This window comes from Dermacentor albipictus, chromosome 1 (genome assembly GCF_038994185.2).
Source record: "Dermacentor albipictus isolate Rhodes 1998 colony chromosome 1, USDA_Dalb.pri_finalv2, whole genome shotgun sequence".
In the NCBI taxonomy this organism is placed as follows: Eukaryota; Metazoa; Arthropoda; class Arachnida; order Ixodida; family Ixodidae; genus Dermacentor; species Dermacentor albipictus.
In genome coordinates this window covers 265,178,646-265,195,252 of record NC_091821.1, presented here as the reverse complement: position 1 = coordinate 265,195,252, position 16,607 = coordinate 265,178,646, and the positions used below count along the sequence as shown (strand labels likewise).

At 52.0% G+C, this 16,607-nt stretch overlaps 1 protein-coding gene across 1 annotated transcript in view; it reads left to right on the top strand.

Moving 5' to 3' along the window:
- Nucleotides 1-1,425: 1,425 nt before the first annotated feature.
- The window catches only part of LOC135915440 (max-interacting protein 1-like), a 103,622-nt gene continuing 88,440 nt past the window's right edge, over nt 1,426-16,607 (top strand). The window contains exons 1-3 of the mRNA XM_065448525.2: nt 1,426-1,688; nt 1,877-1,964; nt 2,741-2,770. Of these exons, the coding sequence (XP_065304597.1) occupies nt 1,634-1,688; nt 1,877-1,964; nt 2,741-2,770 (173 nt within the window). The 5' untranslated portion in view covers nt 1,426-1,633. The remainder of the gene's footprint in view (nt 1,689-1,876; nt 1,965-2,740; nt 2,771-16,607) is intronic.

The following is a 16,607-nucleotide window of genomic DNA, read 5'->3' as shown; positions in this document are numbered from 1 at the left end:
GCGTGGTGGCATTCCTTAACCGCTTCGAAGAGCCCGCGCGCGCGGCTCGTCACGTCTGCGTAGGAGCTCAAACCCTGGTGGCGAGCGACGGCGGCGGGTCCTGTGGTCCTCACCAAAGCATTCACGCCGGCTATTTCGGGCGCGCACCCGGAGGGGCATTTGAAAAGCAACCTTTCCAAGGTCGGCGGCCAGGCCGCATGGAGCGCGAACCTCGACCGAGAAACAGAGCAGCGCGCGACCGGCGTAACGAGGAGCGGGCCGACTACGCGATCGACGAGCTTCGCCCGTACAGCAGCGTCGTCCCTGTATCCAGGGCCCGAGCGCGCGGTACGTGGCGCGGGCATGACGACAAAGGCGCGCGCCTATTTGCGGAACCGCCGCCACCGATTCAGACTGCTTGGCGTCGAGAGAGCGCCGCTGCCGCTCTTCCAAGGTCGCCGCCGCTGATGACGTCGGGCGCGGCCGCAGCTGTAGCGCGATAACAACATGCAACCAAGACGACAAAGCTGAGGCCGCTGAGGCAGCGCGCGTCGGCTCGACCGAAGGCGCGGCCACACCGCCGCCGATGAGCCGGCCGCACTGGGGTGCCCGCGATTCGAGAGGAGACTGCCGTGTCCCTTGACGGAATGTCGTCGTGACGTTGGCAGCGGCGGTGCGTTCAACCTGGCGACTTGAACACCTGGGTAGCAGAAGGCGCAGCCTCCATGCCACAGGCAGGCAACACAGAGACGATAATTAGCACTCGCTATGAACGCGAGACCTTCTACTCGTGCGCATGTACAATTTACACTTCTGAAGCGCCACGAGGAGTAACGAAATCAGGCGCACAGTATTTGCCTTCGTCCGAAAAGACACTGCTCCGCATCGCTATCGTTCCGCTGTCCCGTACACTTGCGTTACGGTCTCAGCGCCTGCATTATTGTCAAGGCTTAATTTTGCATCATTAAAGACAGAAAAATAACTAACATGAACCAAATTTTCGAAGGCTATATCAGTGGCGTCTGGGCGAATGAGAAAGGAACTCGCAGGAGCGGAGAGCAACGTTAAAAAAGCGGCGGTATAAAAAGTTTAATCATGCATGTGTTTAACACACGCGTTGCAATGTACCAACGACCAGCGGCGTCTGGTAGACCCGTAGACCCGCCACAGTTAAGGGCGAAGCAACGCATGGCATCGATCGAGTCGATCACACGGTTGGGAAGCCGAGGGGGATGAGCGACGCCAGCGATTTGCAGCAAGCGCCGGCACGCGGCAGCCATGGACAAGCGCAGGAGCAGCTCCTTTGCGAGACAGCTGTACTTCAGCTGAGGGCGTGGAAACCACGTGGCCATGCGAGCGTGGCGCTGCCTTATAAACACAGTCGCCCATTGGCCGCCGCGCTTCGGAAATGGCTCGGCGCGTGTGCGAGCGACAAGAGCGCGTTCGGGAAAGCTCGGCAAGGTTCGGCCCCGGTCGGAGCGAATGGGTGAGCGCGTGACGTCTCGCGACGTCAGTTTGTTTGCGGGTGCGCTCGCGAGAGGGCTTCGTTCTCGCGCGTTCCAAGCCGTCACGATCGCTGCGTCGGCCACGGAGGCTGCCTTCTTTTTTCGCCCATATTTCTTCGCGAGTGTGATCGCTTTGGTTTGGATTAACTATGAGCATCCACACGTTGCTGCAAGCTGCTGAATACATCGAACGGCGAGAGCGGGGTAAGTGCATCTTGTGGAACCTAACCGATCTACTTTCTGCTCTGCTGCCGATCTCCGGAGGGCACACGTTCGCTTCCAACATGGACGCCAACCGTTTTTTGATCAGCTGATTTTGACACGGGGCGTGTGTGCCTATGAGTTTGGCCTCCTGATGGTCAGAATTTTTCTTCTTTCGTTTTTTCTTGCAGAAGCCGAGCATGGCTATGCGTCCACTATGCCGATTCCTGTCGATCTCCCGAAGAAGAAGGCGAAGGCGAAGAAGACTCAAGGGAACAGGTCAGCAGCGCTCGGCGATGTTTACCTGCTCGCCCATCTTTAGAGATCGCGTGACGGCACGCGTGGCCATTGCTCCTAGCCCCCTTCGTTGCATTTGCTTGACGAGAGCGCGGTGGCATCCGCGTCCACAAGGTAGCGAATCAATAGCAGCGAGCCCGGCGCGACTGCGCTTCCGATGCTATCGGCACCTAAAATGACGCTCGCGCCCGTAGCAACACGGCCTGCGCTTATTTGCAGCGGCCGCCAGCCGGCTGCGAGTAGTTGTCGCCTGTGCTTCGGCGCCGAAAAATTGAGCGTTGATCCCTGCTATTCGCACGCTCCTCTAACGCTATCGTAAGCCTAAATGTCATTAGACCCCGATTTCGCTAGGGTTAGCGGCTCGGCCCAAATCGCTGACGTTGAGGCCGGACCTCCAAAATGAGCGCGCGTCGTTGCGGCGAGCGGGGCGGGCGTCGAGCCCTGTTCCAGCCGCGATGCGCAGATGTGTGCTTTGAGCGCCGACGGCGCTGGTTGCTTACCGCTGGATCACATGCCGTCGTGCCAGCTGATCAGCCATTGCAGCATGAGCTTGGAACGCAGTGAACTGAGGGTAGTTTGCGCTTTTAGAACGAACGGGGTTGGCGGTGGTCGTGAGGGAAACATTACGCTATTTGTTAGGCAGCACGCAATCGGCTTTGCACACTCTCAAAAGTAAAGCGTGCATGAATGGACTCTGAAGTTAGCGTTTAGTTCAGCGAGCCGTACTTGTAACTCTCTTTTACATTCCTCTTTCGCAGAACCACTCATAACGAGCTGGAGAAAAACAGGTGAGACCAACTTTGTGCTCCGTGTATGTCCTCCTTTAGCAACCCTTATGCCCCTCACTCAAGAATTCACAGTGCTACAAGTTAGCTTCAAAATATGTGATTGTGATTGTCTTTGTCTTTGCCTGAAAAGTGTTTTGTACAATGTACTATATTTGCCGACACGAGGTTCAGTGACCTTCAATTGGCAGCTTCTCACGTCTTTCGCGTCTTTCTGACTCCTACAAGCTTGTGGTTTAGGGGCAACTACTGCGTGTCAGTCGTGGAAAGCGCTGCCGGTTTGACATCGATTAGAGTGCACTGACGGCCGCATGTTGTTTTTATCGACTTCGAGGCTTGTTTTTACTGGCGCGCGCGTATTACGGATTCCGCTGTCGTTCCAGAGCCGCGTGTGCTCCTTCCCGTTGAATGGCCAAGTCGTGGAGGAGGGAGGGCCTCGCCGGCGTCGTCGTGCGCTTGGTTTGGCGCCAAATTTCGTGCCTCCGTGCGCGCTCGAAAGCGCCCAGCATACTAACCGATTCGGGTAGGCAGTGACCGCTCGCCACCGTAGTCGACCTTCAGGGCGAGCCTTTTGCGTCGGCGCACCGTGGCGCTTGGGGGTGGGGAAGCGCGAATGACGGTTATGTCGTGTACGGCGCGAGCCGGGAATGTTGCTCTATTTTTAAACCCTTGCCCGCGGCGTTCGTGGGCAGTCATACGTCAGTCGTGCGTGCAGGTGTCCCGGCCTAGTGCCAGGAGCGAGCGGCCCGCGGTCGGGCGACGGCCACGCGCGTCTGACCTGGCCACTGTCGCCAAACCGTGAGGCTCTCGAGGTGCGCGTCAAGCCAGCTGTGCGCGGTTTTTGGGCCGGCGGCGCGCGAAACGCCGCGTGCTAAGCGACGGGCAAGCTCCATCGATCGCCGCCGCTCTCCCTGCGCCGGCCGCCGACGTTTCTCGCGACGCACAAATGCACTCGGCGTGCACGCAGTAACACGCTCTAGATCGATGCTATCAATTATTGCGGCATACAGGCTTTATGTGGGCTCAGCCCCGCCAGCCGCCGTTTCAAGGGCGTCCCCGCCTGTGCGTGCATGCCGACGCGCTGGCGAGAAGCCGGCGGCGCGCGCTGCTTCCGCTGCAGCAACGATGGCCTGTTGTAGCAGGCCGGGCGTCCTCCTGTTTGCACGTCGCAGCCGGCACGGCGATGCGTGCGGCATGTCGTCGCTGCGTTGGTGTTTGCTCCGCTGTCACAATCTCCGCCGACATTGCATTGAGACTCGGGTAAATCAGCTAAGCGAATGTTCGCATTAGCAGTGCAAAGAAAGCCACCCTGTGCCAGATGGCTGTAGATTCTCAGCACTGGTGTTTTTCTAATGCATGCCGTAAGCAGTGCCCAATGTGGGGGTCATCGAGGGCCGACGTTCGCCATATATTGTAATGTGTTAACCTCGAAAATTGTCTGCGAAGGACTTGTACTTAAACGTGTGCTTGCACGCTCGAGGCCTTGCCATATTGAGTATTATTTTCCATTTTCACATGGATGATTGCTTTCGCCGAGGACTCGTTCTTTCATGCTTCTTCAATCTTAATTAAGAACGTTGGAGTGGGAATGCACGTGTATAATTTATTTATTTAGCTAGAAATTACGGCAGGCCAAGGAGTGGCCCAAGCAGGAGTAAAACTTAGTCTTATTGCCGCCTTACGCTGTTTGGGTTGCAAACGCAGCTCCGTTCGGCCGTATCCATTCTATTACCCACGTACAGAACTTGTCAGTTCACGCCCGCGCAATGAATCCGTGTTCTCTGCATATCAACACTATTTGCGGTGCAAATTTTGAGTGGTCGGTGACCGGTCCTACTCGCTAATGCTCTTGTATACGAAACTCATTTATTGTAGCCTTCGTCACCAGACTGCGTTTGCCGGAGGCGGCTGGTTCACTTCTGCCAAGAATCAGTGCAAGGGAACACTCCTCAGGTCTTTGGCAGTACCGTGACGTCAGCCGGCACCTCTAAACAGTGCAGGTTGAGTGCGTGACTTGTGATGAAGGCAGGTCTCGTCTCCTCTGTAGCGCAATCACTGGATGTCTCCCAACTCGGTCACCCGTGCAGTTTTTCCTTGGAAGCCGCTGCCTCTGTTTTTCAGCATCGTCTCGAGATGTCACGAGCTGAACGTTAAGGACGGCCACTTCGTGTTTTCGTTGCTTCACTCGACTCCCCACGCCGTGTTTCTCCATTTATCGTTTTTGCGTTGCCGGTTCATTGTTCAGCTTCGTGTGTACTGCGCTAGTGCTGACACGTAGCTGGCGTCGTATGCGAGAAAGCCAGTGATCCGTGTGCTCGAGCACGGATCATTGCCCGTGTACCTCAGCCCAGCTGAGCAAGACGCGGGGTGAATGACATTATCAAAAGACGCGCGTCGAATACTCGAGCACTCCAATACTACTAAAGTAGAAGTACTAAACTAAGGACGAAAGCGAAGGGCAGATCAGGGGTCAATACGCTATGATCCACACAGCTCGTGCAACACTATGAGAACAAAGACAAACTGCGCAAAAAAGAACAAGACAGAGAAAGAACCACACGACACAGGCGCGTGTGGTTCTTTCTCTGTCTTGTTCTTTTTTGCGCAGTTTGTCTTTGTTCTCATAATGTCATACCAACTAGCCCCTCACCGTACGCTTCTAGTCGTGCAACACGTTCGGAAATGTATTATACCACTCGCGCTAGCTTTGTCGCTGTGGCATTGTGTTGTCGGGCACGAAGTCGCGGTATCTGCTCACGGTCGCTACGCACTCCGATCGGAGCGGAATGCGAAGACGCCCCTCTGCCGACACTTCGGCGCACAGGGAAGCCCGGGTAGGGACAATATTAATCCGGAGCGCTCCACTTCGACGTCACTCTCAGCCATGCGCTGCTTTGGGACGTAAATTGTGAAATGCTTAAGGTTGGGCTGACACGTTTAACTTCGTAGCACTAAATGTGGACGAAAACTTGCTTCGCTCTTTTCCGAAAAAAAAAAGTAGCTTAAAACTTCCACTGTTCAAAGGCTACGCCAGTGCTGACGGTGCCCATAGTTTCTACCTTCTTGAAGCTCGCATGTAGCAGAGGCCGTGTTCACACACACACACAAAAAAGGAAACGAGCTTTTCAGTTGTGACGTTGGACATTGCTTAGCGAAGGTGGCCAGACAATGCTAAACTGCAGTTATTAAGGAAAAGCTTTGTGAATTTGGCTCCAGAAGTTCAACGGGCACTACAGCGTTCCTCTTATAGGCGGCCGGTACTTGGGGCAGCTGTGAGGAGGGAAAACGCGATAAGAATCGCCCAAACTCGGAATGATTAGTTTTTTTCTAGGCAACACTTTTTCCGTCTAGGATTAAACGAGCTGCAACTCCTGGCTCTTGTAACGATGCCTTCCACTCGATCCCATGGCTCTGACAACTGACGAAGCGTAAAAAGGAGATCGGAAAAGATCGGAAAAGGCATCGCTACAAAATCGCGCCACTGATCACTATACAAGAGCATTAAATTCCCCATAATCACTTAAGTTTAGCCTTTTCTATTAACAGTCCGTACCCTGATAGAAATACGTTCTTCGGCAGATGTCCTCAACTAAACAGGTCGGTCATATATTGCGCGGCCAGTAGTACCGAGGAACTGCTTCACTAATGCATAGTGAACACAATTAGAAAGAATAGTTTTTCGTTCCTAAGTGCTCTTTGCCGTTCGTCGGCGACCTTCGCGAATGTGTCCATCAAGCTTGGCTAGAATTTGCTGTTACGAACAATGCTAGCGTAAGAAATTGTCAAGGTGGAGTACAGTGAAAAATGAGCCTGTGTCGATCTGCAGCGCGACTGAGCCGAGCGTCGGTGTTCCATTCCGGTTTCCACATCGACGCGCCTCTTGTGACGAGCATCCGACTTCGCTCGCGCCACGCGCTGTCTCTAGAGCTGGCTCTGTTCAAGTGCATCGCTTCGGCTCGGCGGGCGCCGCTACTCTTGTGTCTCGTGATGCTTGGTTGTGTGAAGCTAGAACGCACGCTTGGCGAAATGCGGCTTTACAGCTATAGTGTCCCTGTACATGCTCCCGCATACAGGAACACTCTCGACAACTAGCCCAATACGCTACCTTTGTGCTGCTCTGAAAGGGCTGCAATGTGTGCTCCAATTGTGTCGGTGCTCCGAACAAGTATCTTATTTCAACTGTCTGTTGCGGTACCGAAATCTGTTGGTATACGGAGAGCGTCGATAGGCAGAGTGCGCTCGTCGTTGCTGGCCTTTTTCGCTTTAGTGCGACCGCTTCTCGATACTGTTGCGCATTCGGCCTCACGCTTGTTCATGGTCCGCTCATAAATCTTGCGTTGATGCATTTGTCGCTGAACGTGCCATCAAGCATAAGAAAGATATGGTTTGGGCTAGACGTGTGAACGCCCGATAGGCCTTCGTCACGTAGCGGCAACGTCATAAAATTACCTCTAACTCATCGTAAATTTAGCGCGTGGTTTGCCTGTTCCTTTATTACGTGAATCTCGCAAACAATACCGGAAAAGACCTTGCGCATGTGCTCACGTTTACAAGACTTCGACCGTTGTCGAAAGGAGAACTTTAAGCCTAGTCGCATCTGCGCGAAAACTGCACCTGCGAAAGTTTTCAAGCGTGTGATATGCATTCCTAGCCGTGTGGTATCAAAGCTCATGTTGCATCGTTAAACATGGCAGAAAGGCGCTACAAAACGCCGTCTTCCGGTTGACTGTTTACGGCTGCCAACTGCGACGTGATGAATTGCAGCGGATGTCCATGGTGGGCGATCCTCTTCAGCCGTTAAACCAATCAACGCATCCAAAATTACGAGCGTAAAGTTGCCACCTGGCAGTTACCGCCGCTTTCGTCCGCCGCGTCATTTTCAAAGCACGCTCTTATTTCCGTTTATTTATTTATTTTTTTCTCTCTTTACGGTGTTTCGTTACAACTGTTAGCGGATAGGCGGTTAAGGTAATTAAATATAACATCTCACCAGTCGGGCCTTGTTGCCGGCCTCTGTTCATTACCGCGTCGTGTGTGTGTGTGATTGCGTGACTAATGTCACGTGTTTGGCCGTGAGACGACACATGCAGTTGGTACGAACTTCGCGCACTGTGCGGGCTTCCACCACTGGACCGTTCTCAGCAGTGGTTGGTGCAGCGAGTAAAGCCACAATTTACCTTTTCCAGTGCTGTCCTTTAATACCACCGATGGCTATCATGAGTTGCGGTCTCCCTAACGCCGGCCAATAAGGAATCGCTTACGTAAGAAGTTTTGTGAACACGAGTCGAGATTCGCTGAATGTTTCTCACTATACGTTCCAAGTGACGCTGTATAGGTCAAATACTTTGTGTAGTGTATTAGCGGTTTGCCTTTGGGACGCGTGCTGCATGGAGATGTAGATGTCGACAGTTGTAATATTGATGTCAATGTTCACCGAAAAGGCTGAATCTTAACTGCGCGCTGTTCTGCCATTACAACACAGCGAAACACGTTTCGGCCTGGAACACTTCTTTTGCCAGGACTTTAGGACATAAATACGTAACACAAATGCTGTCGTGTATTTCGGTCTCAAATACTGTCTTTGGCGCCGTTTTACAGTGAAGCTGTATATCGCTAGCCGATTCGTCCGTCTGTCGGTCGCCTGTACGCCGAAAACTCCTCCGGCGCAACCCCATGCGCATGCACCGAAAAGAGAGTGAAAAAGAGAGGCGCGCGATTAGCCAACACCACCTAGATAGCACAAGGTCTGTTTATGTTTACTCCGATCCACGACGTCACGCTACCTGGCCCGAACTTTCCATTGACAAGGCTGGCGTGATGAAAGCGGTGACGTCAAAATCACTGCTGCTTACTCGGGAACATCCCCATTAGATTCTATGGCAATCGGGACAGGTAACATGACGTCATGGATCGGAGTGAAAAGGCCTTGTGCTATCTAGTTGGTGTTGGATTAGCTGCCCCAGTAGTGACGTCGCTGCTCTCCGTCGTAGCCGAGCGCGCGCGCGCAGTAGTTTCTCTCCGGCTCCGAAATCGGTAGCCCACGCGTCATACGTACTCCTTAGCAGTAGGCAACTTTCGATCAGGTATACGCCGCATGCAGAACCGGGAACGAGCTCGTCTACGCCGTGCCGATGCTGCAGCACGGGCAAAAGAACAGGCTTATACAACCGAGCGCAAGCAGCAACTGCATACCGAGGATCCGGCAACCTACCAAGCCGTCGTTTAATGAACCGTCAAGATTAACCCACTGATAAACACCGGGGCCGTACGTTTCAGCTTCTCTGGTTAACCATCTGTACACTCCGGAGTGCTTGGGCGGTGACTTTTTTTGGAACAAGTTCGCTGACCGACAAGCCCAACTACAGATCGCTACAATATCTCGGCCCTAACCATTGGCGAGTACTATATTGGCCCATATTAGCGCAGAGTTTAATTTGCGGGCCGAATTGCCTTTTCGGCCGGAAGTGTTTGTTATTGACCGGGCGCCTTCGCTGACAACATGACCGACGTCCCGATTGGCTGGTATCGGCCGAACAGTTGTATAGCGCAAGAACGTTTTTCTGAAAACAGATCCAGTTGGCCCACGCTTATTTCCCAGGCTTCAAGGAAATTATGTCGCTTCACAAATCCCGCGCCCCTCAAAGCTCTATAGTGCCGACAGTTCATTGGGCTAGAAATTGGCGCAAGAGGGAGGTCACGCATTCGACTGTATTGTCTAAATGAATGTCTGCGTGACTGGTTTTTGCTAGGTACCAGGTGTTGATTTGATGCGTTCAGACTGGGCCGGTTATGGAAGGGGAGGGGATGTTCATTCGATCACGCACGCACATACGCTTCTATCGGATGGCAGAGGGGACTGATGACGCGGTTCCTTTTTCGTTTGGTGTAGTCTTGATACGGCGTTAGTATTGCTGTTGTAGAACGTTACAAAGTGTTAAGGATATTTGATGTTAGAATGTGTGACGTAAGAACACTGGATTTAGACTAATTTTAATATATAAGCGACAGTGCATTACATAATACGTAAGTGAATATATACGGTGCGTCACATTTTACGAAACTGAATAAATTACTATAGAATCGCCTATCAACTTCTCGAGACAGAAGTTTCCAGGAAGATGGAGGTTTGAAGTTTGGTAAGTAGTACTTGAACACGGAACGTTGCTGAAGCCATAGTTTCGACAAGGGCGCTTGTTTTCAGTCGGAGAAGCAACTGCTTTCCGTCAACTGCGTTTTATATACGCGTAGTTCACTCTTTCCCACTTTCAATGGGGGAGGAGGAGGAGAATAAGCCGGTGCGTGGTGTGGGCTGGGTAATGTTAACGAAAAAGTGAGAGAGAAAAAAACTTCGCTATGTGACAATAAGCTCGCTCGAAAGTTTACGGATAAGATTACAAACACATTCCATGACTTGGCACAGCCTACAGGTGCATCTCGGTATCTGAAGAGGGGGTTGCATAGTCTGTGTAAGCTGAATCGTTTGTTCGTCCCTTTCTTAAGGAGGTCATGGTCGTTTCACTTGACATTGGTCCGTTACTATACAACCGCCATGCACGTTGTCGTGTTTAGAGCGTGTTTGTATACCTTCCAGTCGAGGTGGCTGGGTCGATGCACTTTCCTTCTCAGCAAGGCAGTGCTTTACTTGCTTACCATCACCAGTGGTGCTGCCTTTTGTGTCGCCACCGTACCCGCCGCTGTGAGCGATAGATAGGTTACACCAAGAGAGCCTTTGCATCTTGCCTTGAGCTGAGGCTCGCCTGGCGTAGGGCGGTATCCTTGATGAAAAGCCAGCGGCCCACGGTGGACGGCGCAAACGCACTGCTGGGTGCACCGCACCCGCGCTCTCTAGACGGGTGAGCATATGTGCACTATTTATGTGTTTGGGAATGGTGTAGCGGTCGGGCTAAAAGCTGGTGCACGTTACATGCTTCCCGATCCCACAATACTCGCATCCGTGCGCGATACCGAAACAAGTGTCGGTAGGTCATTGCCATTTGTCGAGGTGGCTATTCCATATGTCGTGATTGCTCGTCTTGCTGCTCCGAGTTCGATCCGCGACCGCGTGTGCCGCGTTTTGAAGGGAATGGAACGTGAAATTAAAAGTGTGTGCTAACTGGAATATATCTGGTGTGAAGAATAATACGCGCGCACACTGCAGAAACGAGGCCCGTTGTTTTGCCAGGGTGCGTCCGTTGGAGCGCGGGTTATCCGCGGCAATGAAGTGCAACCTCTGATCGCGAGCGTACAGAGAAACTGCTGGAGCCTTGCCGGGTCGCACGGGCGCGTGGAAGCTGACTTCGTGACAGATGCTCGGCGACGACTGACAGCGCAGCGTCCCAGATTCGAGAACTCGTCCCGGACCGACCTCTTGCGCAAGGCGGCGGCCGTTCTTCCTCGTGGCCCGCTTCGATGTCGGCTTCCGGGTCGTGGCGGAGAAAGTCTGCGGCAGCCTTCCCCGGCGCGAGGGCACAATAGGGGCTCGGTGTCAGACCCTCGGTCATCGAGAGCGTTTCTCGGAGACCTGATGTCTCAACTCCCCACCCGCCTACTTCGTCTAGCGCACTCTTCATGAGGCCAGCTGATTCGGCATATTCGACAGTGCTCTTCACATCAACAGCAGCTTCCAACTGCTCACCGCGCAGAGCACGGACAGGGAACGTGTGCACATAGCGTGTTTGACCTAAGGAAGCGATGTTGCGCGCATATTTTCGTTCCATAGCCAGACATGTTACAACAGAGCGTACAGAGTAGCGGTTCTTTCCCGGGAAAGATCGCGCGTTTCCGTCCATGCACTCGATCTAGCGAATATTTTGTCCTTGTGACTGCATGGTCTCCCTAAGCTTAATAAATGTCTTTCTGGCACTGTTTGTTTCACGATGGCAAGAAACAAAGCGCTAAATTAGCGTCGACGAGAGGAGTGACATATGGCGAGCACGATGCTGAGAACCAGCTCGATCCTGGACTCCAGAAAAAACATTCTTACGCAGTTACGTTATTACGTTCTTAGCACTTCGCGACTGGTTTTAGCAGATGTGGTCGCAGACGATACACTGTTGCGACTCACAGCAGTATATATAGTTGGGCGTAGCGCTGAGCTTTCGGAGGGCTACTTAAAGTGCTGGTGCCAGGTTTCGCGCTCCCTGCCGAGTGCGATGTACGCGAAAGACGAGCGGTGAGCGTGCACGATTGCGTGTCGCGCGCATTCCCTTGACAGGCCCGTGACGCGCAGTGAGAAATGGCCATTCTTTCCCCGTCGGCGGTCGCTCGGCACAGCCGGGAAGAGCGTGTCTCTAGTTGACCCCCCTTGTCGTTTAGCGCGCTGCTCCAATTGCTGCTGTTGCCCTTTTTGGCGCGTGTGACGAGGAAATAAATAAATAAATAAAAGCTGCGCTTCGCTACTCTGCACTTGACCCGAACTGACTGTTATTTGGCGAGGAGCGTTGACTCCCGGACGCCGCCTGCGCTGCTGTCGTTCACAGCGGGCGTTTTACGGGTACGTTGACACCTCGCAACGCGCTGCGCTTCGTGTTCGTCGTTGCTCGGGGCACTCCAACATCCCTGCGCTCCCTCCGCGCAGTCGTGCACGCCTTGTATATTCAGGTTGTGGATAATATCTTGCAGTCGAGTCAGAACTGCACAATAACGCTTACCGATAAGCCATACATACTTCGACTCTGCGTCTATATATCAGGGCAGCCGTTCCGTGCTGGCTACGAATCGGTCTGAGCGGGGATGAGCAAATAGGGAAATGTTTTGTTTGCCTCTTTCTTTATGACGATCTCGCTGCAGGCCGTATTCGTTAGTACGCCTCACGGTTGATTATATATATAGCCCGAAATGAGTTCCTACACACAATTTCGCTCTAGCCAGTCGTCGTCGAACTTGGAAGTAATGAGGGCAACCGTATGTGCCTGCCTCGACTGTCGCCGAAACTCGGCGACAGTCGAGCGTATTTGCATATAGATGCAGCCTCCGCCACGACAGGAAACGCGGCCGCGCCTTTAGAGAGCAGTGCCGACGTGGTGACCGGATGCCTCGCGCTATTGCGGCGCAGTCTCGGCGTATTGCAAGAAGTACGACAAGTTCTCTCGACGACAACTGTAGTCGCGTTCGGCATTGGTTTCACAAGGTTTCAAGGCACCGCTTGGCATGTAACGACCACAACCGCTGGAGAGGAGGTCGCATGTGTAGTCGGAGAGTCAGTTCTGTCCTTCTACTTTTGGACAAATTCGCATTTGTCCCCTTTTTACAAAATGTTCTGAATTGACTTCATTTAGGCTTACATTTTTTACAACATATGCGAAACGTTTGAGTCTTCACATTGCATGGTTTCTATGTTTGAATGCTAAGCTACTTCGTGATGGTTGTGCTAGCGTTTTCCTTTCGTTGCTATCCGCCTGTCATAAACATGTACAACAAGCACGTATTTAAGACGTCACTCTTCTCATAAGTTTGATTCGTGTATCAGACCCTTTGTCGTTCAGTGGTGGACATTAATTAACCGTTCCTCCGGAAGGCCCAGCTGAAATTTGTGTCATTCCGGAGCTTGTAAGCGCAGCAGTGAGGCTCGTTTTGCTTCCCTTTCGTGGCACTCTGCTTCGAACAGGTTAAATGTGACACACTAGTCCAAAGAAAATGCGAGCATCAGAGGCCGTGCATTGAGAAGAAGCGTTTCGGTCGAGAAGTATCGGCCAGGTTGGCGGGCCATTGTTCGTCCCGACGCAGCGCAGTTTGGCGCGCCGTCGCGCGCACACGCCCGCTGTGAGCGAACCTGTTCCCCCTGACGTCAGCACGGCGAGCGTTGCCTGCGGCCGCGGGGACGCGAGCCGCGCGGCTTGGCGGCCTCGCGTGGCGCGGGCGTCTTCTCGCCGACGTGACGAGAAGCTGGTCGTGGCTGGTGCTGGCCGTGTATCCCACAGTATGCCCGAGATGAACGAGCCACCGCCGTCGTCCTCGGTTTCAGTGCCGCGCCGGCGCTTCCTGCACGGCATTGTTCGGTGGCGTGGGAGGCCTCGACGAAGTTGTTTGGGATGCATGAGGAGAACGCACATCGAGTGCGTTTCCCTGTTTGATCCCCCCATCTGTCCCCATGCAGGCGACGACATTTTGTTCGAATTGTGCGACAATTTTGTTGCCATGTTGCTGCCTGTTGTTCACGGGGAGGTGGGACTAGTCAAGCTGCCGTTATGCAGCTTTTCTCCTGCCACCCCCACCGCTTTGTGTACATCGGTGTACTTACGTGGTAAATAAAGAATAAACTTCAAAATAAAATCGACTTAGACGTACCTTATGCCGCATTTCGTCAGCATTCAAACTTTTGGGCTCCCGGTATGCGCTTGATTGAAAGCCCTTGTGCCGAAATTCATTCAAATGTTTAATATGCCTAACGTGGGAACAATCAATAGGTAAGAACACGTTGCTAGGGTCATAAATGATACTTTTGGCGGCCGATACTGTTAGGGACACTAAAGAAAAAGAAGTTGAGTTTTAGTATATTACCCTTCTACAATACCGAAAAAGTCACTCTTAGCCGCTCTTCTGTCTTGATAAACCAGAGAGGACGCACAAACGAGGGATGATACCGCGCCTTGAAGTTTGACGATTTTGACGACGTCTGCTCGGGCATGCTGGTTGATTTTCTCTCGGTAAATATCGATAACAAGGGAGCCGCAGATTGCACATAGCAAGCTTCGAGAACCGTGGCTGCACCGCAACTGCTCAAATAGGAGGGAATACATTGAAATTCCCATGACATCGCACTGACGTACCGGCGCTAGAGTTTCGGCGCGAAGAATAAAAAAAAAACATAAATAAGAAAAGGGAACTTTAGGCTTAATTTTCTATACTGTAATCGTTATGCTTTTACTGCAGAATGAACAAAAATAAGTTATGAATCACGTATTATGTGAAAATGTTGCAGGGGTGTGGCCAAATATTCGAAATTTCGAATGCGAATCGATCGGTCCCTGCTATTCGGTTCGAGAATTCGCCCTTCGAAGTTGTAGAATATTCGTTTCTCTCGAATATATCGGGTACAAAAATACACTCCCGAGGGGGACAGAACGATGGAACGAGAGAGCACTGCACCGAATGATTCCACGCTGCAGGATATGTCGTGCGGTTGTTGCGCAGGGAGGACTTCATGCGCGAGCGAACGGGGCAGATAATTTCTGCTCAGTAAGTTCCAGCCATTCAACAAGAATGGCTCGCTTTTATGAAGGCGATATACGAATTCATTCCAGTTCAATGTTTGGCCACTCTGACCATGTTTGCATACCTTGAAACAAGGCGCGATGCTGTAGAATTACTTCTATATTTCTACGAACACAACACTGTATGTACATCTAGCAAGATACTGTTCCTTTGTTTTATTATTGTCATTGCCATGGCGCCAGATGATTGGAAGTAGTTTATTATCTGCAAGCTCCTCGTTTATTCGTGCGTATAAGCGGTAATGGTGTTACATGCATGCGTCAGTGTCTTAAGCCTGGTTTCTTCCTTTTTTTTTTCTGCACACGGACTCCGCACAAACATCGTATTTGATGTTGCTTCGAAAAAGAGAAATCGATATTGGGGAGTGGCATTTCTGAAATATTCGTATTCGATTCGGAAATTTCACTATCCGATCACCCCTATTTATCGATATAGGTTCATGTATTGTTTCTCTCCAGTGCTTTCTTGAAGGAGCTCAGGGCCTTAATTGGCTCATGCCGTGCGGAATGCGCACAATTTTGTGCACAATTTCTTAACTGGGCACTGTAGCAGGCATCGTACCCTAGAATATTTCATGCATGAAACGTTAATTTTCTCTCATACGTCCAAGATTGCGTCTAATTTTCAGCATTTCGGATGAAATACAGGTAATCGCTCCAGCGAGCGTGGTATTAAAAGTCAGTGCATTTACTGCTCACTACGGCTTTGCTTGTAAGAAGGGTGACCTCATGTCGTTTTTGACCAGACTAGTGAATTGGTGTCGCCATCTGTTTCCAAATGGTAAGCAAAGCTGTTAACACGAGCTGCCGCGTGCCGCCCTGCCTAGAGATGGCGACACCTTCGTCTGGGCGTACTCGTTTTAGCGGTGCCTTGTTGCGCAAACGACATTGGTGTCTTTCGGTATGGTATGGTATGCTTTAACTCCGAAATGGTTGGGCAATAGGACAGGCTTTACGCCCATACCTTCAGGCTCGCAATGCCTTTATTTGAAAGCGAGAGGAAGTAAAATGCAGAAGGAAAAAAAAAAGGGGGGGGGGGGTGAGTGTCGTGCACAAAGCGAGTATCGACGTCTTGTTTTACAACACACTCTTAAAGTTTGCGCCCTTTGTGGCGTATCCTGTCTCGCAACGATAATCGTCACCTGCCTTGCTTGCGCTTTCTTTCTTGCAAACTCGGCGCTCGCTACTTTCCTGTCGGCAATGCTACGCCACGCTCATAACGCGCATGCCGTTCGTGACCTGCAAGTACCGGTGTTGCTGCGTTAAAGAAAGGAAATACGGGGAAGATAATAATATTTGGGGTTTTACGTGCCAAAACCACTTTCTGATTATGAGGCACGCCGTAGTGGAGGACTCCGGAAATTTTGACCACCTGGGGTTCTTTAACGTGCACCTAAATCTAAGCACACGGGTGTTTTCGCATTTCGCCCCCATCGAAATGCGGCCGCCGTGGCCGGGATTCGATCCCGCGACCTCGTGCTCAGCAGCCCAACACCATAGCCACTGAGCAACCACGGCGGGTTACGGGGAAGATAGGTGACGATTATCGTTTCGGGACAAGATAAGCCTCAAAGGGTGGAAACTTTTCTAAGAGTGCATAGGCAACAAAATGTTGGCTTGTTGCTTTG